Source organism: Leptosomus discolor, chromosome 8 (genome assembly GCF_034619465.1).
Source record: "Leptosomus discolor isolate bLepDis1 chromosome 8, bLepDis1.hap2, whole genome shotgun sequence".
Classification (NCBI taxonomy): Eukaryota; Metazoa; Chordata; class Aves; order Leptosomiformes; family Leptosomidae; genus Leptosomus; species Leptosomus discolor.
In genome coordinates this window covers 33,437,923-33,461,332 of record NC_141398.1, presented here as the reverse complement: position 1 = coordinate 33,461,332, position 23,410 = coordinate 33,437,923, and the positions used below count along the sequence as shown (strand labels likewise).

Genomic DNA, 23,410 nt, shown 5'->3' with positions numbered 1-23,410 from the left:
GGGGATCTCAAGGGCCACTGGTATGCATTGGGCAGTATTTACACCAGGGTGCAAAACGCGTGACCTTCATCCTCTTTCAGCTTCAAGAATAACTAATGCATTGCTATCCCCCATTCTGGATTACTCAGTAAAAGCCCAACCAGATCTATTGACCATTGCATCCACTAACAAATCTTACCTACAGACCAGCAAGTGAGAGTGTGGGAAAAACCCAGATAATTTTAACACAAGGGCTTGCGTTATTTACATCTCCTTCTCACTGGGTTTACAATAGCTTAGCTAACAGGCGTTCCTTTTCATTGACACAGAGCTAAACAAGAAAGGAAGTATTGGTGCTTTTCAGACAAATATGGAGGGACAAATATTCTTGTGTCTTCAAGGGATAACTCTGCATTGGCAGCAGCACAGAATGGCATTACAGCAGGGAAGCCCTGAAGGGCAGATTTCTTCTCTGACACAAGTAGATCACGGCTGGCGCTCAGACACATAAGTGACCTTAATGCTGCTTGGGCTAGACATCCACCCTGGCTACACATCCCAGCAGGAGGACAACTGCTTAGCAGGGCCCATACTGATCATATCAGGAAAACAGGTCTTCCCATCCGGCGAAGCAGAAAAACGGAACAGTGGCCTTCTGCTCTGGGAGGCACATTGCTTAGTGCCTGTCCCTTCCACCTTCCCAAAGATGGGACAGCAATACATCAGAGCTGGGTTTCAAGGTGGAGTTTGGTCACCTGTGTAGTCCCACGGAAATAAACAGGGCTGCTCAAGCAAGTAGCTGCTACTCAGAACCTGTCACCTTTGAACTCAGCATAAAGCTTCAGACTTTGAGGTTTACGAGTTTTGTGAGGATTCACGTAACAAACCAGTCTGTGCAGTAGCAATACAAAAATTCCTCCTATATATTTTTTTTTTTTGAGAATACAGCAGGAAAGCATTGTATGTTCTTAGCTCTGCATAACAGCTTTCTTCCCCCCCCTTCCTCCCCACAAGCTTTTTTCTTATCTTTATGTTCACATTGCATTTAACCAGAGTAACTATCCATTACAAATCTGATGTAACAGGTGATTTTTTTTTTCTTCTTTTCATTACAGTACTTCCTTTAGAAGCTAAGTGTTTCTATGAACACCATAGCAGGAGAACATTCTAAATTTTTTAAGTAGACAAGAAGAAACAAAGAATGAAAACAAGCTTGTAAGTTGTTGATTACTGATAATTATTTAAGTTTAGAATCTGTCATACTTCTTTAGACGGAGTATCACCTTACCCTTCACATCCCACCACTAACTCTAGTCTGTCTGTGAAAAAAAAGTTCCTAAGTAGGGAAGCAAAGCTTGGCCTCTCAGTTTCACCTTCCAGATTTCCCAGAGTGCAGAGTATTTGTGACAACATTTGGCTTTTTCATTTCTCGGCATTTAAGATTCTAGTACTAGGCTCCCTGCTGCTCCATTAACTGCCAGATCATGCATCATCTGACAATCATTACTACTTTAATGAGAAAATATGAAAAAGAAATATGATTCCAGCATATAAGAAAATATGCTGGAATCCTGACCTCCACTATTTCATTTTATTTTCTATAATAAATATAACTTTGAAAGTGTATTAATATTTGGAGCCTAAAAGCTTTGAAAGTATGGTTTGAACAGTGAAGATATTCTATATTTCATAACCTGGATTTTTCATCAAATCCTTCAGGGACACAACCATTTGGGCTAGATTCCTCCTTCATTTCTCCCACATCCTTCTACCCACAAAGTCCACGTCCCAGTAGCTATCCCAGTTCAGATCCCCGGCAGAGCAGACAAGAAGTGGATATGAAGAACTCATGACTGTCATTTCCACCATTTTTCTTTCAGATTCTGCTAAACAAAACCAACAGTGGCTGTGCTGAAAACCCCAAAACATAAGCACACTTCCATAAAAGCATGCTATTAATAAGACTACATGTAGGTCACTCAGTGATGAACAATGTTGAATTAGGAAGTAGAATGCTCTCTTTCATAGGGTTTTCAAAGGCTACACACCGAAGTAAGCTCTCTGCCACACTAAAGCTAGAACAGATTTTCTAAGTACTGGGTAGCAAACCCAACTCAAAGCGACCAACCATCTATCAGGAAAACAACAATTCGCTACCTTTGCATTTATTTCAAATAAGCTTCTTGCTTGGAGTTTATTAATTTCTTGACATTGCATGGGTCACACTATTCTGAAAAATACAGAACCATTGAAAACTGAATTCATCACTACTGCCACGGCCTGGTAAGCCTGGTCTAGGAGAAACCAAACCTTGTGCACACTCCCATACAGGTTTAAACTTCAAGGATTTTGATATGTCCAATGAAATGGAATGACCTGCTAGCTGTTACATCCATTTCTCTTGCTTCCCTACACAAATGAAGAAGACCCAGTGTTTTAAAGATGTGAATCAACAAAGAAATAATCACACTTCACTCCAAATGACCAAAAGGAAACTGGTTCCGTGACCTCCATGAACAGAGATTATGTTCATTTACATTATTTCTCTGACCTATTGGTGAGCCCAACCAATGTTTTCTGCAACTAAAGAACTACAACAGTCACAAACCCCTGAATGTCCGTCCTTTAGACACTACAGAGAACAAGAGCTCAAGGCCTCAGAACAAGACCTCAGAACTGATTAAGTGAATTAGTTTCTCTGTATTAACAAAGGAGCCATCTAACTTGGCAGTGTCTACTAGTTTTTCAATATAGTCAATTAATACTTACCTGTTAGCATCTCTAGGATGTGAAACACAGGAAAGTGGGGTTTTTTCACTTTGCCGGTGCACTAGCGTACTAATACAACAAAGTATATAGCACATCAGTGACTAGAAGTCTCCTTCTAGTGCAGGCACCATGAGGTCAGCTGCAAATTACACTCCAGGGGGCATCCGGAGGACAGTAGCATGGCTGGGGTGGGTAGATTCCCCTGCGATACAGTTCTTCCTAGATAGAAATATGTACATTTCTAGGATGTGTCAGATTGGCCAAGCGTGCTCCATAGAGATACTCTTTGAATGCAGAGTAAAGTACACAGACTTAAAAGGATCCAGCGACAGGCTTATACTGCTGCTCTGACTGGGTTGCTTCAGATCTGGAAATCCCTGGCAAACGTTTGGCAGACTTGGATTTTTATCCCACAGAGAAACTGTGTTTGGGGTAGAAAACGCAAGCAGCCCAGCACAACTAGCAACCATAAACCTGTCCAACTCGAGAGGCATTAGGAGGCTGTGTGGGTCAGCAGCCCAAGCAGGGTGGAAGAGGCTATGCAAAGATGAATGGTATACTATTATTAGGGACCTCGCGAACACTCCTGTGGTCCTAAAACTGCATGAGTGCCCTAGATACATCCCAGCGATGTGTTAAAGTGCACGTCAGATACACACATCTGTGGCCCTGATTGCCAAGAGGCTGGTCTAGCAAAGACAATTTGGCCCAGTTGAAACTGAGTATGCAAACAGGGAAAGCACGAGGCTCTACAGAACAGGTATGAGCGAGAGAAGCAGGAACCACTCTTTTTCTCTCCAATGTCTGTTTCCTGTACTCTTCTGTGCATGGGCACAGCCTGATTCGGAACATGATGCTTTGCAGAATTGCAAACAGTTCTGAAGAGGTGTGCCAGCACCTCCGGGTCTGTGCTGTGCCTCCCAAGACAATGCAAGGGTCCTAAGGGGAATAACACTTTTATTTGGGGCTAGTGCTGGTTTACTATCTCTTTTCTGAAACAAACACAAAAAATAAGAAGGTGCCGAGACGATGATCTCCACAGAGCAGATTTTCATTTGCAGCTTAGAGACCAATTCAGGAACACACTTCTGGTATTTGCTAATGATGAACTTAGATGCATCAGCGCTTTCCTGAACTGGGTCCTTCCAGACACAATAAGCCAAAGCAAGAGGTGGCTAGGGAAGTCAGTATCATTGTGAGACAGCAGCTCTTTCTTTTGCATGGCTAACTACAGAACTGTAATAGAATATGTATTTATTTATTTGAAGAAGGATGCTGTAATGGTGATCTATCAGAAGCTGTGTTATCTGTGTAATAGAAGCTCATTTTGCAGCAAATTTAAATACTAACCACACTGATCATCACACTAAAGCTCCTGTAAGACGTATTTCATTATCTTCCTCAAAGGGCATTTCAAATATGATGCGGCAATTCTAGCTTACAGAGAGACTAATTAAATATAGCCTTCTAGTTACCTTTGTACCAGTGAACCTTAACTATCCTTTAAATGTTGTTTTGGGAGACTTATTCTGATACAGTGTAAAAAGTAAACAGAGTTTCAGATAACTATTTCCTACCCACTAGGGACTGAAACTCCTATTATATAAGAGGGCCTTTGGAAAGACACATAATTTAAATGACCAGGAAATCAGTCAGACCTATCTTTCTCAACATTTTTCATTTGTTTTCAAGCCATTCTGAACTAGTTCAAAACTGTATTAAAAGGAAGCTTATTTGCTCATATTTTGTATCTTTTTTCTTGAGGGGAGAGGGAGGAGAAAAAAGCCTGAAAAAAAATTACAAGAGCATTGCTGTTAGTGAATTATGAAGCTACAAGAAATGGTTTCTACAGTGAGGTGTGTGTTACAACGAACACATTGTCATAATCCTTACAGGGCAAGTCATGCAAGTGCAGTGACAAGATAGTGCAAGGACATAAGAAGCTTCTCTGCACAAGATGTGTGCTTAACCCTTTGCTCTGAGGCCAATGTGGTTTCAGGGTACCATTGAGTCCATAGATAAAGGATTGAAAAAGAACCTTTATTAGCTTTTAAAGTCACTTCTTTAGCCAATAAGAAGAACAAAAAAGAGAAGCTCTGTTACAAACAACTGCTAGTTCTCCAGTCTCAAAAGAAAGATGACTGTGATGCAGACTTCAGGAGGACAAGTCCTTCAAAGAAACCATCCCCCTTGCCACACAGAATGGCACAGAATTAAGGAAGGGGATTCCTAAGGGAAAAGCATCAGAGGACTTTGTCAGAATAAAGAGGTTAGCACTCAAGGTTTGAGTTCACAGATCAGAATAAAAACTTTTAAGGATACACTTAAATACCTGTGCAGTTGTGCCACAACATACAAAAGATCTAGGAAGAAAAAATATCTTTGGCTCACATAAAGCACTCTGTGCACAGACATTTATAGAAACTGTTTTGGTCATGTTCTACGGGAAGCGAGGTATTAAATCAAAAAAAATACAGTCCTCTAAAACCCAATAAGCAGAAAAAAACCCAACCCGGCACATTCAATTCTAGCACAGAAGAATATCTTTCTTCACTCCAACAGTCTTCTTTTTAGGGAAAGAAATACATCTTAATGATTGAATCCAGTTTGGCCATTCTCTCCACCACGCTAATCCTTTCTTTCTGTACAATTTCTAGGTCTTCTGAACTTCCTCCTCATGGAACGGACATACATGGAGGTTGGAGATGACTTATCCTGGAGTCTTCAGGGTATGCCTAAAGATAGGGGAAGTACAACAGACACGTACGTTCTTGTGTTCACTGAACGACATTAATTAAGGGGCCACACTGTGAGTAGCAGCAATAATACCCCTCCTGCCCAGTAAAACAAATAGGTGAGGGGCACTTGGACCTTTTTCTAAGATAGCGACACCAGCTAAACCAAAATATGAGAGTCGATCTAAGCTACTGAGAACACCTTCTTCAAGATACAACCTACATTTCCTTGCTTAAGCCACTTTTAAAACTCTGCCTTAAATTCTGTGTAAAATTCTAAAAGCGGTAAAACACTCTGTTCCCAAAGGCAAACCACTCACAACGTACCGTTCAACAAGGGAAGCTGGATGTACGCTAGTGGCTATGGTACACTGAAACTCTGTTGCACACATAAACCTAACCTAACTTAACAACTCTGGATTTTACTATGGCTAATATTGTCACCATGTCCATTTCCTCAGTATATATCTCCCTCTATCTCTTGCTAACAAGAATCTGTTTCTTTCCGATACAAGCTTTAATGAAAGCTAAGTGCCTCCTTATCCATCACACTGATATACAGCTGATACAATGCTTTATTTTAGCAGACAGAGGGAAGAAAGAAGTTTAAAAGCAGGATGTATCTCTGAAAAGATAAGCGAAGGTCCTACATTTTTCTCCCGCTCAACACTAGGCGCTCATTTAAATTGCAGTTGGCTACAAATATCCATAAGCATTGCCAAAAGCCATAGAGAGAAACGTAACCTGAAACAGCGACAGTGAAGGAAGGAACACCTCTCACTGCTCCCGACCTGTCCACCACTGACTTGGGTAATTGAAAGAACAAGCCCACATCTTTCAGAGTGATCCCTCTGCTGCCCACTCCAAGCCTTTTAAATTCATGCTGCTTAACAGATGGCCCCTGTACGCTCCTGAGGCTGCTGACATGTATCTCTAGATATATATACAGCCACTTTGGTGGGTACCTGCTAAGATCATCTTTCTGCTGCCAAGGGCAGCATTGACTGTCAGCAGCTCCGTTCAGTAAGCCCTGCCTTTTTTAATGACATCGCATAACCTGTGTTGCCTCAATCTTGGTGACTCTTTCCCCCTGGTTTCCTATTATTATGTCATGAAGCCTGTTAACAAAAAGCTATGGTCCATCTGTGTAATAATACCTCCCAACCAAACATTTTTGCCACTCTCCCCTTGGGTCTCCTTTAACACTGACAGAGCTGTTACACGCACTGCTTGCAGAGGGGAATGCTTGCAAGATTAGACCCCAAGGTTATTCACTGATGCCTACCTTGTTTTTGTCAAAAAATAAATATTATTTATAAATTAATTTGTCCTGAAAAAATATTATTTCAAGCAATCTTACCAAATTTATCGCACTTAATGGTTTGTTCTTCTGAGCCTTGAGATAAAACTAAATTACAAATGGAGCCTCACCGATTTCTTTTTGCCTTATAATTTTAGACTGTTATTTTACAAGTTATTAGTTAACTCCAGTTGATTTTTTATTATTGGCTTTGAAATACTCCAAGATTTTGCCATGCTTCCACACAGAGAAAATTAAAATGATCAACTGCTTTCCATTTATATTTGGCTATTTCAACCTAGTAAGTAATTGTGATAATTTTGAAACAAACTTTTAAAGTGTTTTTTTTTAAAAAACATTCATCACATCAGTGAAATCTAAAAAAAAGCCTTCATGTGAGGTGTAAGTCATAAGGAACAATGAACAACGTGATAAGACAAAACTAAATTGTTCATGAATGGATGAACGCGCCAAATTGATTTACATATAAACAACAACTACTCATTAGCAGCTTAATGCAGTTTATTCCTAACCCTCCACCTCAGTATTTTCAATAAACCACCCCCACCCACAACGACCCAAAGAGCACTCACTAAGCAGAGAGCAGGAGCAATCATCACTCTGGGGAATGATTGCCTTAACTGGGTTCATGGAAGCACCGTGTAGATTTATCAGAAGTCCTAAGGATACAGGGTGATCTTTTAAAGCCATAGCTCCCAGCTTACAGCTTTAAACGCTGGTATGGCAACTCTCCCAACCCAGCAGGGACAGCCTTCAAGAAACCGCAGACCAACATATTGCTGCTGCCAGCATACATAGCCCTGATAAACACAGGAGAATGGAAAAGGTGGCAGGAAAAGAGAGACGCCAACAACAAAATCCCACAGAAGGCAGAATCTGAGAGCATCGCATGAGATACTCAACCACAGACCTCTTCACCAGCAGTCTGGACAACATGACCTTTACGCCCACGTGCTCCTGCAACTGAGGCTGAGCATGGGGAAGAGCCATTCTCCTCCAAATGTTGCAGATGCCTCATGCATCAAGCACAGCCACAGCAAGGTCTCTGCATTTGTTTCTAGCACTTCTCTAGTCCAAGAAAACAGAGAATTAAGCAGAAGAAAAAAAGTTATGTATGAAAACTGTACTGTCATGATCTCAGCAAGGAAAACAAAGGACCATTACAGGTGTCAGATGGGAGTAATCTCTTTCTCAAGAAATACTGCAATATAACTATTAATTTCTCATCTCATCCTAACTGGGGGCATATTTTCTGTTCTCAGAAAGATTCCTATGGCTTAGCGCAAAGCTGTAGCAAAATGGGACCAGCCTGAGACAGACTCTTTTAACTTAAGGCTGTTTCTGGTAGCTTAACACTGTTGTAACACTTGACTGACTTAAGTTTTTTGACTGACTGAGGCAACATAGGAACATTTTTCCCAAGGACATGCACCCCAGTCAGTTCTCAAATCTAACCATCAGTAGGCTCCTTACCTCTTTATCCACAGAACGGAAAAAGGACACACAGCCAGACAAGTGCCACACTCAAAACAGGTCCTCCCCAGTGTGGGGTATCAAGCTTGCATCAGGCTTTAACTATTTCCAACACTCTAGCAAAGAATTAGATTTAGCCATGATGAAATTTCACTTTCATTTTAATAATACATTAAGTATTTAATTTACTTATAAACTATTAACCAGATGTCTGTCTGTCCAAGTACTGTAAGCACTAACCGTAAAAATGATATTGCACCATAAATTATGCATAGCAAGGATTTTCTTATTAACTGAAATATGCGCTGTAGTTGTTATCCATCGTAGTTAAAATGGCATGTGTTCATACAGTATATCAGCATGCAAACACTTGTCACACACTTCCCCTATCTTATGTACTACATAACCAGAATGAAACCACAGGGAGTCTGGAGTGAAGGAGAAACCCAGGCATTTAATTTTTCAACTCTGCCTCCCTACTTTCTTCCTGAATTTGCTACTCATTTAAATTCTTCTTTGGACGTCATCTTCATTTTGTTTCTTATAGACTGAATTGTAATTTCAAGACACAAAAATTATTACAAAGTTGCAGTAAAAGCAATGATTATCTTTCAAATATTCAGTAACATTGGCTCCACAACACCAGCTAGGGAAGGCAGACATGTACCGAGGGTCAAGTTATAGCCTCGGAATTCAATATAAAACAGGACCACCAATGCATTCAAAATGAAGGCAAGAGAATGACATGATTACAAATGGTTACTGTACGATTATAAATAATTTTACCCTAAAAGTATTCTGAATGAAGAAAACTTTTCTAGTTGACTATATCAACAAATCGTATTACCACGTAAAATATATTAAATATAATTAAAACATTAGAACTGACACTTTTTGCACCTTATCCACAACAGACACATTGTCACAAATATTCATCATCAAGCAAGCCTGAGCGCAGCCAAGTTTTATTTAACTACAGAAGCATAATATTCCAGACTGATTCTACGGTTTAAAGTCCAAGCACAAGAAAAAACTACTAATCACACAATATTTCATTATCATTGACATTTTATATTATCTGAAAACAGACAGCCCAGGACATTTTTTCTGCACTAATGACTTTTGTCATACTGCAAAAACTTAAAAACTTTAAGACTGATTCTGAAGGCACTTACTGTGACTAGCTGTGAGTATTACTGTGAATAGTCCCAATGAAACCAATTAGGTGACTCAGAGTAATTAAGCATTAAAGCTAATTATACCTGTTACTGAGAATGAGGCCCTTTCTTTTTACTAAATTTTACAGCTAGTAATTCTGAACATGGTTGCCAGTTCTGACAATTTTATCTGAAGTTTTGGAAAAAAATATATTTTCCTTAAAGACCTAGTTCCAGGAAGAAAACCATGGTTCCTGATGAAACAAGAAAAATAAAAGGATTTTGCAGCGTCCCAGCTTGCAGGGATAAACTTGGTTGTGTTAACCCAACAAGCTCATCGACTGAAAAACAAATATAGAGATAACTTTTTAGTCTGGCAAATTCTGCCACATCAATTTTCTTGAAGAACCAGGTTAGCAACAAAGCACTACAGCAGCCCTAAAATCACACATGCTGCAGATGGCTGTAAGAGGCACCACGTCTGCATACTCTGATCCCAAAGCAAATGTGTACTTTTCTTCCTTGTATCTCCTGTCAGTTGTTCCCCAGCAACATTGGTGCCATTGACTGCTTGGGTACCAGCTGCCCCCCACAACACAGAAAGGTGATGCACATGTGCAGTGCCACAAGAACAGTTAAAATATGAAAGCTTCTTTTAGTCAATGCCACCAACACATTCAGAGAAACGAATCTTGTACCATTTCCCTCTTGCTAGTTCCACCATTTTGACTAACTATGCCTTTCCCTTCAAATTGTCCTCAATCATATTTGTTAAATAAAGCCTGCATCAACAATTCCTTTTGGCTGACAGCTGGTGAAGCAGTGGTATCCCTCCCCTTCACCGGACTTGGAGAACCTGTAAACTTATTCCGATCTGGCACTCACTGAAGGTCATAGTCTTAAACCAAAGGTCTCCAAAGCCAAGTACAAGAATTAAAACCTCAGCTGCTGTTAAGACCTCTTCCTTCAAAACAGACTGTTTACCTGCTGCACACCATGCTGATACTGAGGTGCGTTCAGCCACTGCACTCAGCCCTGGCAAGGGCTGGTTATCTCAAATGGCATATTTTTGCCACACGGTGGGTGCCATTCAGTTTGGAGGCTCATTTTTCCTGGTGTGTGCACTCATGCTCCCGGGGCTGTAAAACAGCCATGAAATGAGTGATGGGCACACATCTGATCTCTAGCTGTACTCCTAATTAAGCAGCATTAAGACTAACAGTCATCATTCAATTAAAGTGCAGACGCAAGTTTTGGTAATGCAAAGCCTGGTAGCAAAGGAGACCAGTTCTTTAGGCCCTTTTATAAAGGTATTAAGAAATGCCTTGCCAAAACCGGTGATTCGGCTTCCTAAGTATGAGAGAATCTCCACGACAATAATCTGAGGGAGTGATTAGAGCAGAGAGAGAAAGTGGAATTTTTCCAGGCATGCATTTTTACTAATCTTTCTCCAGAAAGAAATAAAACCTCCCACACATATTAGGAAGCCTCCTACTGCATATTTCTCTCTCCCCTGTTCTCATAAGTCAAATCTTTTCTACTTGAAATCTTAAAGCCACCATAATTTCAAAGTGTTTTTAAAAATACAAATATGACCTTCAGATTACCCCTTCAACATAATTTCTAATCTGTGAGCTCCATAAATCCAAAGTAGTTTAAATTCTTATATAATTTTAGGGATTATTTATTCTAATAATGAAATCAGGCAGAATATTTTACAATGAATATATGCAAACATAGACTGGATAAACAAGAAAGAAAAAAACACAACTCAATATGTGATAACATTTCAAATGACTGCGGAGATAATTAATTGGGTTAGTGTACTAAATCATATGTAAGGATGACCAGGGGCAAAAACAGATTTTTAAATCGAAGGGTGGGTTTTAGAGAAAATTAAAAATGGATGGGGTAGAGATTTCCTGCAGAAAACCCAGTCAAGACATTTCATTTTATTTTCACCTTTTAGAATTTACCCACCTGTACAAATATTCTTTCTTTTTTTACACAGTGACAAAATAAAGTGCACAACCTCCTCCTTGACCACTGCACAAAAATGTATCAATTCCTTCTAGATAAATCAATGCATGAGGCTAATACAGAAGACATTATCTTTCTATTTGAAAGGAAAATCATACATCATTTTACTCTCTGAAAAGTATTCAGCACAGCTCTCTATATAATGGAATGAAAACAGCAATACTAATAGTAACAGTTAAGGCATGCTACCATGAAGGCTGTAAGAAGCTCTAGGGCCCAAAAAGAGTGTGGAAGGTGCCAGGACAGTGAAAATGAAAGAAGCTTTTGATTTCAGCTTTGTGCCCAGTTCAGATCAGGAAAGTTCCCGTGTATAAAACCAACAGTCACCCTTTGTGTCCTGGCTTTCCCCCGCCAGCTCTGCATCACAGAAACAGCCGACTACGAACATTTCCCAGCTCGCTAACATTGGTCTCAGCCATTCAGCAGTTTCTGCCAGGATCCTCCTCCCTCTTTACACCCTGTGAATTAATTCTGCTTGCAGCAGCATTAACACAGGCTGCCGTGGTTTTTTTTTCCCTCTCCCCAATGTGAGTTATTCATCACTGCTTAAGAACAGTAAATGGTACCAAGTTCACTTGCCTTTCTAGACACAAGGACCTGCAAAGTGGTGCAGAGCCACTCAGTCCTTTCCCTCTCAGCTCTGCTTTCCCAGAACAAATTACAGGAGAACACCTGACTCCTTACCACAAAGAGATAAAACAGACCTTTCATCACTGAAGGGAAGCAGAGATGTATATTCCTACAGTCTGGCTCAGATCCCTGGCTGAAGTCAACAACAACTGACTTGCATCACTTGGGGATCCAGCCATGTCAGTGAGACTACTGAGTGACTTCAGTACACATAAAACCTGTGCTGCGCTTCAGGGCTGAGTGAGACAGCTGGGCTCCATAGCTAGCACAGCTCCAGGCTGCACCATCTCTATCGGGTCCACTCGCTCGCTACCTCTCTCCCGCCACCTTCAGAGCCCAGCTCCTGCACTTCTCTGGCCACAGGTTTTTGTTCCGTTGCACCACCACAGCACGCTTTTAAGTCGGGTTGGGCAGGGTATATTCACGTTCAAAAGGTCCTCGCCCCTCCTTTCACACGTGGAAGCTAAATATATTCTTTCTGAAGCAACACTCCCTCTTTGCTGACCCCTAGTACAGCTACTTCAGTCATTATGGCTGTACACCTTCTCCAAGGCATTGGCTTGCTTTCTCCCCAGGTCTCCATTCCCAGGTTAAATTCTAAGTAGACAATCAGCCTTGTTCAAACAAAGACTGACATTTGGTGACCTCCTTGAACGATCTCAGGAAGGTCCCATGGCAGCTGAGATAAAGATGATTTGCCAGTCTACTAGAATCAACCTTGCAAAGGATTGCAATACAAAGATTACTCTTTTTTTTTTTTTTTTTGGCTAGGAAGGAGTAAGACTATATGTCTGTATGTAGAAGTACTTTCATTAGTGACTGACACTTCAAAGGCTAGAAAAGAACCTGATCAGATCAACTCAATGCAGTAGTCTCCCCTCCCCTAACAAACATCAGTAAAATTCTGACAGGGATTCCCTGAGCAGCTGCATGAAGGGGGAGGCAGAAGAAAAGCTCACACATCTTGCATCATTTAGTGAGAGTTTTAAGTGGTCTATTTCCTTATCAGTCATCACCTATGCTAAGTTATCAAGCTTGAAAGCTGTCTACCATGCGTTGCCATTTTAAAAGTATAGTATTTTGAAACAAGAAGAATAGAAATTGGTTCAAACTTGTAATAGGTCAAAACCTGTAAATAACACTTGAACTTGTCAGCTGGCACAGGACCGGGAAAGGGATTATGCTATTGGACAACTGTCACAGATGGAGGCCCAAGTTTACAGAAGTAATTCGGGATTAGCTTTTAGATGCTTGAGTTAGAAAGTTTGAAAACTGCTTTTAAGAAGATATGTACGAAAAGCCAAAGATGGATGTTAAGAGATGGAGCCACGCCAGAATGCTAATCATAATAAAGAAAACAAAAGATCACCACCCCAAAGTGAGAGCACATTCCACATTCCTCTAGTGTCGCACTGGAGGAAGTCTTTCAGAAAATTAAAAAAATAATTTCTGTATGCAGATTGATTCAGTATGAAATATGCAAAAGGAATTAATATCTGTCTATAGTTTTATGATGTTATGGAACTACACTCATTTTGGCAGAAGAGGTAATTTAAATCCTTCGGGAAACATTATCCTCTTGATATGAGCACATAACTCAGATTAATACGATTTGCGTATGTATAACAGTAGGGAGAATAACCCCGAGTTTGGAAAACAGCTTTGTCTTTTAATCAGTTTGGAAATACCAGCAAAAAAACCCCACCAACATATCAGTGACAACTAATTGAACAACATTTGTTAACTCATGCTAGACAATAATTGTGAGTTAATTGATCAATATTTAAAAACAAACGTAATAAGTATATTTTGGAAAATCAAACAAAGCAGAACTGTTGATATAATTGAAAGAGAAGGGCAGGTAAAAGTTGCACTGTTAATCACTTATAAATTGTGGGTTTTTTACAATCCAGACCAAATCTGTACTGTGCCCAAATCGTGTAATTGAGTCTGTGTATGCAATTTCTCTGTTGTTCAACAACACAGATAACAGCAGTAATGGTATAATTATAACTTACAGCTGAAGTAGATAAAAACCTAGTTCTTAACCAGTGGTTGTAATTAAGAGTAGAGAAGTGCAGTATTCACTGCATCTGCTTATGTTTCATTAATAAAAGTGTATTTTGAGTTCCAACACAGCAAGGCAGCTGCACGCTGCATCCAAGCCCTGACCACGTCCTGACAGAAGACAATGACTGTGAACACAGCTCGACTTGTAACAGCTGGGGGAAAACGGCTCTGTACGCAGTGGCTGAGCAGGAGCTGTAGATATGGAATGCGCTAAAGGGAAAGCAAGCGATAAGCCCGTAACGAAGAGGTTATTTCCCGTGCCCCAAGTGTCACCTTAGTTTCGGCTGCCTCAGTGGCTTGAAGAAACACCATTAACTTCTCTTCTGCCACCTTCTCCCTGCACCGGCAAAGAACTGCGCTGCCCCTGTGCACACACGTGCGGGCAGCGGGGCAGAACGCGGCCCGGCGGGGCGCTCGGCTGCCGCCAACCCGGCCGCGGCTTCAGCACCAGGGGCAGCGGACAGCTCCCGCCCCGCCCCAGGCCGGGCAGAGCCCGCGGACACCGGGAGCGCCCTGGCACCCTCCCGCACCCGCGGCACCGCCAGCAACGACGCTGCGTGTGAAAACCAGGTGAGAATATAAACGGGGGCGGGGCGGGGGGCGTGTGTGTGTCGCACATATCCCCCAAAAATAAATTCAAGAACCTCGCACCTCGTAAGAAATCAGTTTCAAAAGCAAACCTTGCCGCACGCAGCAGCATCAAGGATGAGCAAAAGTGGCTAAACAAATTTTCCCTTAGAAAAGAGAGTTCTCAAACCCAGGCTGCTTGGTTTGTGCTTTCTGAGCAAACAGAAGAGTAAAACCAACAGCTCAGAAATGAAGTGGGTACCAGTGGCACGTTTCACTTGCTTTTTGGCTCACTCACTCAATACTGGTTGCTAAGCAATTTTTTTTTTTTTTTTTTTTTTAAAGCTCAAAACTACTCACTGCCAGATGGATTAATGAAAACACACACTTGCACTACTCACAACATTTTTCATTTATATTTCTTGATACACCAGTACTGTTTCTTTTACTTATTTCTTTTAAAGACATAAATTAAAGAGAGCCAAGGAGAGGGGAGGAACAGAAAGAAGCTAAGTGTAATTATCAAATTTTTCAGTGGATTGCAGGAAAGAGGTACCTAGAGGTTTGCACATCCTCTGGGACTTGTAGGAAAGACAGCATGTCTAGCTCAGCACAGAGATGTGAGGCACCAGGTGACCTGAAGGTGCCTTGCTCTTAACTGGTTTATCTATTTATAACTGCATGACAACATTACCTGTGACAGCACAAGTCAACGCGGGGTTATTTCCGCAGTCAAATAACCATACACAAGCTCTTTTTATTTACACTTTACGCACAGTGATGCTCTTTCCATTTTCACTTGCAGTTCTTTAGAGCTGAAACCTGGCATCTGGCACTGTCTTCCAGCCTGTGCCCTGAAATGCCACCCAACTTACCTACAGCCTGGTAATTTTTAAGAAGCCATTATCAGAAAGAAATAATGACCCGCCATATGATGCAACCAACCATTATGTCAATGGTAAAACCAAACTGCGTATTAGCCATTACCAAAGGTGTAATTATAGCAGGGATAATGGGAGGGGGAGGGGAATCCGTTCCATCTCCAAATGCAGAAGAAAAAAAGGCATCTCTGCCATCTTGAACTTTCTGCCAGCTGAAAGGGGGGAGGAGGGATTGGGGAGACTGCAGCATGGCAAGCAGCAACTCCGAGGCAGCTCTTTTCCCTTTACAGCTGGCAGTGAGCTGACAGGCTCAGCATCAAAGCCTGTGACACAGTTGGGTCATTTTGTGTGCTGCTGCTGGGACATGGGGGAGGCTGCAGTAGAGCTTCCTGGCTATGGATCCTCCCTCACGCCACCCCCCACAGACAGAGGAAGTCTGGTTTGGTGCAGAGAACCAACACAAAGAACTTTCTTTGCCTTTGTTTTTGAGAGCAAATAACCTCTGGTGTAGTTTACCACTGACAGAGCCCATAAGGAAAGAAAAGGTCAGGGAAGGAGGGAAAACCACAGGCCTAGTAGGAAAGAAACCGGGGTAGTCACCATGTGCAGGATGAACTGAAGGGGACGGACGAAATCTCAAGTGAGCCATGTGGAAGAGGTGGCAGAGAAGGAGGAGCAGCAGTGGAGAAGGAGCATGGGAGGGAAAGGTCAGGTAGAGACTTGCAGGAGGCTCATCCTGATAATGGGCAGGAAGAGGCAAGTGGGGGAATCTGCAGGTGCGTTGGCAGAACATCAGGCTGTACACCCATTGAGAGTCACAAAAAGCAGCAAGTCACAAAAAACTGAGACAACGGGAGACCTCACAAGACTGCAAAAAAGTGGACAATGCAGGCGCAAGTTTCCTTGCAGTTTTGAGGCACAAATCCACCAGGGGAAGCAGGCAAAGAGCGAGAGTCTTGCAAAATGACAAGGGCAGTGTCTCCAGGAGGGATGCCAGAAGAACCTGGCAAGGAGGGACAGACCAGAAATCTTGTGGTGAAGTGGTACCATGCTCTGCGGGTGGGCGAGGGGCGAGCAGAGAAGGGAAGCCGGCACCTGGCAGGGCGGGTGAGAGGGGCGTAGGTAAAGGGAGCCGGTCAGCGGGCCAGGGCCGGAGGAGGCCGGGGAGGTGCGAAGAAGCGGGCGCCGGGACAGGGCCGAGCGGCGGCGCCCGGGAAGCCCGCCGGCGCCGGCGGGGGAGGAGGCCGCGGGGCCGGGGGCGGCCCCTTCCCTCCTTCCCTCCCTCCCTGCCTCCTCCCTGCCTCCCCCGCCGCCGGGGCAGCCGCCTCCGCCGGTCCACGGGCGGCCGTGAGCGAGGCGGGCCGCCCCCCCGCGGCGTCTCTCACCTGTCTCGAGGTTGAAGGAGATGCGGGCCTCAGCGAGGTAGGGGGTGTCGCTCTTGGAGCGGACGCGGCGGATGGGTCTGCGGTCGATGTCCTCCTCGGAAGATGCCGCCATTAATGTGGGCACGGTGAGCAGCGTGGCCCGGCGAGCTGGCGAGGGCGAGCGGCGGCGCGGTGCGGGGCGGCCGGGCGAGGAGGGGGCGGAGGGGGCGGGCGGGGAGGGAGAGAGGCGCGGGGAGGGGGAGGGGAGGACGGGGAAGGAGAGAGGGAAAGGGAGAACGGAGCGGAGGGAGGGAGGGAGAGAGACGGGGAAAACCCGTCAAGGATCTGCGGACGGGAGCGGACGCGGCGACCCTGCCTGCGGCCCCTGCCCGCCGGTAGCGCCTCCGCCGGCTGAGTCCCGCCCGCCCCGCCCGCTCGCCTCAGGGCGGCGACCTTCGCGCCGGGGCAGGGGGGAGCGACGGAGCAGTGCTCCCCCGCGCTGGCCCTGCCTGCCCCTCTGCCCAGGGGAGGGCCGGGCCAGGGCTCTGGCTGAGGTGCCCCCCACCCCCGCCTCGCCCCCTCCAAGCACCTCGGCGGGGGTGAGGTGCCACACGCCGCCGTAGGCCTGGCCGGCCCAGGTGCCACCCCGCAGCGGGCCTGGCAGCTCCCGCCCCAGTCTTGGGCACCCAGAACTGCTCCCTTCTACCCTAGGGGTGCCAAAACTCAAAGCGCTACTGGATTGCCACTTGGTGCAAAGTCTAAGGGCTCATCCCTTCACCTCCTTCTCCTCTTTCCTTGGGCAGAGTCATTAAGTGAACCAGAATGGTGCACGAGGCTGAATGCTTTGAAATGCCAAGGGGACTGAGGAGCCTACACTCAATGTTTAAAACTGACCTCCACCTAAAGCTTAGGACTTGTGTTCATAAGTCACATTGGCAGGTCTTTGAAAAAAATGGGACCATAGGCAAAAATCCATGACTCTGTTCTCCAGCTGCGAACTGGGGACAGTATTTTGCTGCCTCTCCCCTATTCTGTCTTCTCATTTTAGTAAGTGGCTATGTAGATGTTATTTCTTACCAAGTGGTTGTAGGCTGCCTGCCATGTTAGGGCTCCAATTTCAGTTGGGACCTCTAGATGTTAGTGTAATACAAATAATTAAAAATGCTATTTAAAAAATAAAAAATCTGGGTAGCACAACAGTACTACATAAAGTGGAAGTTAAACAGTTAAAATACGTGCCAGGGAGTGTACTAGTTCATCCCATTTAATTCAGATTTTTTAAAGAAAACCCAGTCTGCTTAAAGTCACTAAGTTGTCAGTACTTCCAAAATAATTTTTTTTTGGTCAGCCTCAATGAGAAAAAAGACCAGGGAATGCTGGGGCTCAGTAGCTGAAGGCAGCGATAGTAACATTAGCTGGTCTGAATTTTGGGGGACAGCTTTCTTACTCATTCCTGCAGAATCAAGAGTTTTCTGTTAGGCTTTTGCCAATTAAACCTGTAGAGGTTTGGGGGAGTGCTGGATGTTCTTCCATGGTTGTAATGTTGTATTTAGCTGAAGTCTGCTGTTAGCTCTACTCCCTTCGTAAATGTTCACTAGAACTTTCATGTTTCTGGATGCCTAGAGTGGATAAGATATCTTGTTTGCAAAGCCATTCTCTTTTGCTTTGATCTCACTGTCTCACCGTAGCTAAAACAGGAAAATATTCAGGTAATACTTGCAGGAGAATTTTGAAGAGGACCCTTGTTCATATATGCAGGTGCTTGAAGTTAGACAGCTGTGACATCCTTGGATGTCTGGTGAACCACCATACTACTTGTGAATGAGGAGGCACCATTTGGTCCATCTGCATCTCAAAAAAAGTCTTTAATTAACATCATACGCTGTTTGGGGAAGGGGTGGTCTTACCATTATCAAGGTTGAAGCAGATCCTAGCTTCTTCCAAGTAAGGGGTATCACTCTTAGACCGGAGTCTTCTGATAGGTCTCCGGTCTATGTCATCCTCAGAAGATGCTGTCATCAGTGTGGGCACGGTGAGAAGAGTTGCCCGACGAGCTGGTCAGAAACAACAAATGAAGAGGAGAATAGCAGGAGAAATGGAAAGGGGAAGGAAGAGGGAGAAAAAGAAGAAGAGAGAAAGGAAATCACTTAATGGAAAAGAGGATCTGTAGCAGTTAATAGAAGAGGCTATTTGCTGTAAGGTTCCTGCCTCACATGCTGCAGAATTTAAGGGCTACGCTGAATGATGCCGAGAAGAGAAAAGTTTGTTGTGTTGCGTGTCCCAAAGACACTGGTTATAGCTCTGTTCCTGCCACAGATTTCTTGTTCAAAGTTCCTAGTTTTGCCACTTAAACCACTCTTTTCATAACTTCCCAATAGCTGCAGTCTCTCTTTTTCTGAATACTGATTTTGAGGCTATGATGCCTGAGTGGTGGAAGTATTTAAGTGTTCACTTAGTTTGCGGAAATCAGCAGGAGCTGTGCTTGGGACACATGGCATGGTGCCTACAACAACTCTTCCAAAACTCTTGTTGTCTTGATTTAGGCACTCAAAATTAACAGCTACTTTTTGCTCTTCATCACTTTATGTCTTAATTTCTTAGTTGTGAGACAGGGAGAATCGTCATTTTCTTTCAGTAGGGATTTCGTGAAGATATAAATTCATTAATATTTGTAAAGTATTCATATACTTTAGTGAAGCAGCGATGAAAAGCCCATGAGGAAATTAAGATTTCTATCTTCTGAACGGGGTTTAAACGGCTTGGGGCCATGCCTTCAAGGAGGAGAAAGCAAAATGTTTAATACTGGCTCATTAAGTGAGCACTGCCCACTCCATGCACTGATGAAGCAAATGGTAGGGTAGTAAAAAATCACTGTGTCATCATGCAATTAGAAACCATACTATAATATATATGTATAAGAGACTGAATTGATGTTGCGGAGGCAACCTTCATTCTTAGGCATTGCATAACTATTTAGTGCTTGACCTTACAGCCTTGTCCCTTTAACGTAGGTGGGTTTTATGTGAAACATAATTGAGTGTGGCTATTGAATGCTTTGGGTGCTGAGCCTATAAATTACAAATCACAAACAGAAGAGTCTCTGTAAATATATCCGCCTCAATTCTCTCTTTGAGTAGATAAAGATTATCACAAGTGCTCGATGGGATCTGGCTGATCACTGAAAGCGTGAGCACCCTGCACAAGTACCTTCTCAGTGTATTTCTATCCCCTCCACCTCATATACAACTGGAAGAGATTTTCATCTCAAAAGCCCGTCCTTATCGTTAGTGTAGGACTATTAATATGACCTTTCACGTGGGACCCTGCAAGAGCCAAGGAGCCTAAACCCACAATGTTTCTTGCTGTTTGGGCATTATCTGGCATAACAGTCTTTATCTTAGGGCATTTGAAAGCCACCACACTTTGAATAACTAACAATGAACTATATTTTCTTGCTGGAAGTGGAGAGCATGACTGATAGTGACTAAGAGCACATTCTGCAGCTTGCTAATTGTGATTCTCTCTTTTAAAAGTTTTTTAGAGTTCCAAATAATACCTGTCAATCAGAAGCCATCAGATGCCTAAAACCTGACTTAGGTCTTAGGTGTGATAGCATATAATTAGTATGAGTTAACAAAAGCTGTCACTCTCTATTTTTCAATCTGCAGCATTATATAGTTTATTAAACAAGCAAATCTGCTGCTGGAGATAGTGGTTATTTCTGGTCTAACTTACTTGTTTTCTGGTTTTAAATAGATTTCTTTCAAGTATTTCCTCATTTCTAACCGTTTGAATTTGAAGTAAAAGCAAAGGGCAAGAGTTGAAATTCATTTAATGGGGTCAACTGTTTAGATTAAGCTAAAGTAAACACTGCGACTAGACTATAAACTATTACTCCCTTGTAATAGGGATGTACAGTAATAAAGATAAAAGAGAATGGAAAATTTCTGCTATAGAGAATTTTGTGTACTGCATCATCAAATTTACACTTAAGGAAGATATATCTGTATATGAAATCAGCATTGTAAAAATCATCTCATAAAACAACCATGTAAAAGATTTGTCTTTTAGAACTGGCATAATCTAGCTGCAGTTAGTCAGTGAAAGGGCACCCATGCATTTCAGGGCTGGCTGGATCACAGCACCAGAATCTATTTGAAAAAAAAAAAAAAAAACCAAACAATACCAAATTGCATATACATTTATGGTAAATAGAGAATAATAGTGGGCTTTTCTACATAATTGTTTATAAATCATTTTTGCCTTTTGGGTCAAAACATTGGGATCTGGCTTGTATTCGTTTTGATTAGTGGTAGGTGGATGCTGGAAAACGTTTCCTGGTGTAATCATTATGTATTACTTTGACAACCATGATTATCTCCCCTTTGTATATATTACCAAAAGGAGTTTTCAAGAATGACTGGAAAATTGAAATAAACACTGGGAAAAAATCAGAGGAAGCTAATAAATGTTAAAACATTTTGCAATCAAAACCCAAGATCAATTCTTACGCAGCCACGGAATTGGAAAGTATAGCTGATCACATTCCGATATCCATACAGCAATGCTGACTATTTATGCATGCCATCAATACACCTGTGCACTCTCTTTTCCTAACCCTAAGTACTTCTTAGTATGAGAATGAATGGCCATATATTTTTTAGTAAAGCTGTCAGCATTTGCCAAGTGTGACCATTGGGTCCATCACAGATAACCCACCAGAATCTCCAGCTTCAGCTGCGCTCCACAAACCAGCTCAGTCTCTGGGACATGTTTTTAGGAGATGTTTTTTCAGGAAAATTAAAGTGCCCTCTTGAAGGTCTTGGAGTAAAGGAATGACATTATAGTATGTGTTAAGGGTCCCGCTTACGCTGCGATTGAGAGTGTCCAAAATCATTTTAAGCAGCCACTCGGAAGGCAAATCAGTCATTTTGGTTACATTCATTCATTCTGTTTACATTGTTCCTCATAGAGTTACACCATGATTGGCACATTGGAGCAACATCATGTCTGGTATTTGTTAGAAAGGGAAAAAGTTGCTTATGGAAGAAAAATACCTTATAAAGAGAAACGCCATAATGTATATGACGACACCTTAGAACTAATTCTATATAATCTCACATTTGTTGCCTCAAACTATTGTATGTTACTGAAGTAGGACACAAGTAAGCGTTTGGGAGGAGAGAATGTGAAACACATGAATTACTATATTGCATGTTCAGAGGCATTTTGAACATATCATTTCAATATATTTAGTCACATCTACAGGTGGTCCAATTTTGGAATGCTGTTTGAAACATGGGGCATGGTTTGCAAAGAATTTTTGGTAGCTTCCATTTTTTCCAAAGTACATTTCCATATATGTTAATAAAAACATTAGTGCTAATTTTTGTTTGTCAAGAACTAGCTTTGTGATTTGAAGAGTTATAGAATTGATTTTTTTAAGACTTGTGTTTTTTAGAACAATTTTGAACATTTTTAATCGGAAAGCTTTCAAAGGTGAAAAGCCATCCTCCTAAAAATTAGTCAAAGAAAATGTGAAATATTCATCTAGATTTTTCCATCCACTTTTATCAATCGACTTTTATTAAAATGTTTTTAAACTATCTCATTGGTGACACAAATACTCTGATCATTTTTGGCTCAATAGGGTCTTCATCTGGACACCCTAATTTACATAGCAGATCCTTAGCTCGAAATAGCAAAAACTTTTGAGACCTGATGATTTTAATTGTAGTATAAGCGAAGTGCTAAAATGTTTCTGCTGGAGATGCCTCGACCTAGATGCATTGCAAAAGGTATGCTTCTGGTGCATATAATCACAAGCAACTTCAGATGACGCAGAAATAGCCATAAAGGAAAACTGGTTTACATCAGAAATCTTTAAGACTTTTTTTGAGGAAAACCTCATTTCTCAGGGCAAATTTTGAACAACGTCTTAGAATACCTGTGAAAATATTTTAATTGCAGTGCTGCTGTTGCTGATTGAATAGGATTCTTTCTTGCTCTTTTGTTGTTGTTGTTGTTAAAGGAACATATGAGCTTCTTATTCAGTTCTCTTTCATGCTTCTGTGGAAAGGGCTCACGCACAGATAATGCACACAGAAGTGTATTTTTGGCTAAATGCAAGCTTTAAAAACAATAGTTCAGGTACATTTTGAGGCATCTAGAACATGATATTCCATGTGTGCTAAAAAAAAAAAGAATCATTAGATCGTGAATATTCTTCTTTAAAGACAGACTGAGCAATGGGTCCAAATGGATGTTTACCAGGAAAAAAAAAAAAAAAGTCTTTTGGTCTGGTTTAATGCCACTTCACTTTTGTCTTGTCTTAAGCGCAACTGATCAAGAACAACAATTGAAGGATTAGAGATGGGCAATGGGCTATGACTGGCAGGAGAGGAAGAGAGAAGAACAGGTGTGC

The 23,410-nt window shown here is 42.2% G+C and overlaps 1 protein-coding gene across 1 annotated transcript in view; it reads right to left on the bottom strand.

Moving 5' to 3' along the window:
* The window catches only part of PHACTR1 (phosphatase and actin regulator 1), a 307,280-nt gene that overhangs the window by 277,012 nt on the left and 6,858 nt on the right, over positions 1-23,410 (bottom strand). The window contains exons 2-3 of the mRNA XM_086468979.1: positions 18,894-19,040; positions 17,008-17,154 (exon numbers count right to left, since the gene is read on the bottom strand). Of these exons, the coding sequence (XP_086325105.1) occupies positions 17,008-17,154; positions 18,894-19,040 (294 nt within the window). The remainder of the gene's footprint in view (positions 1-17,007; positions 17,155-18,893; positions 19,041-23,410) is intronic.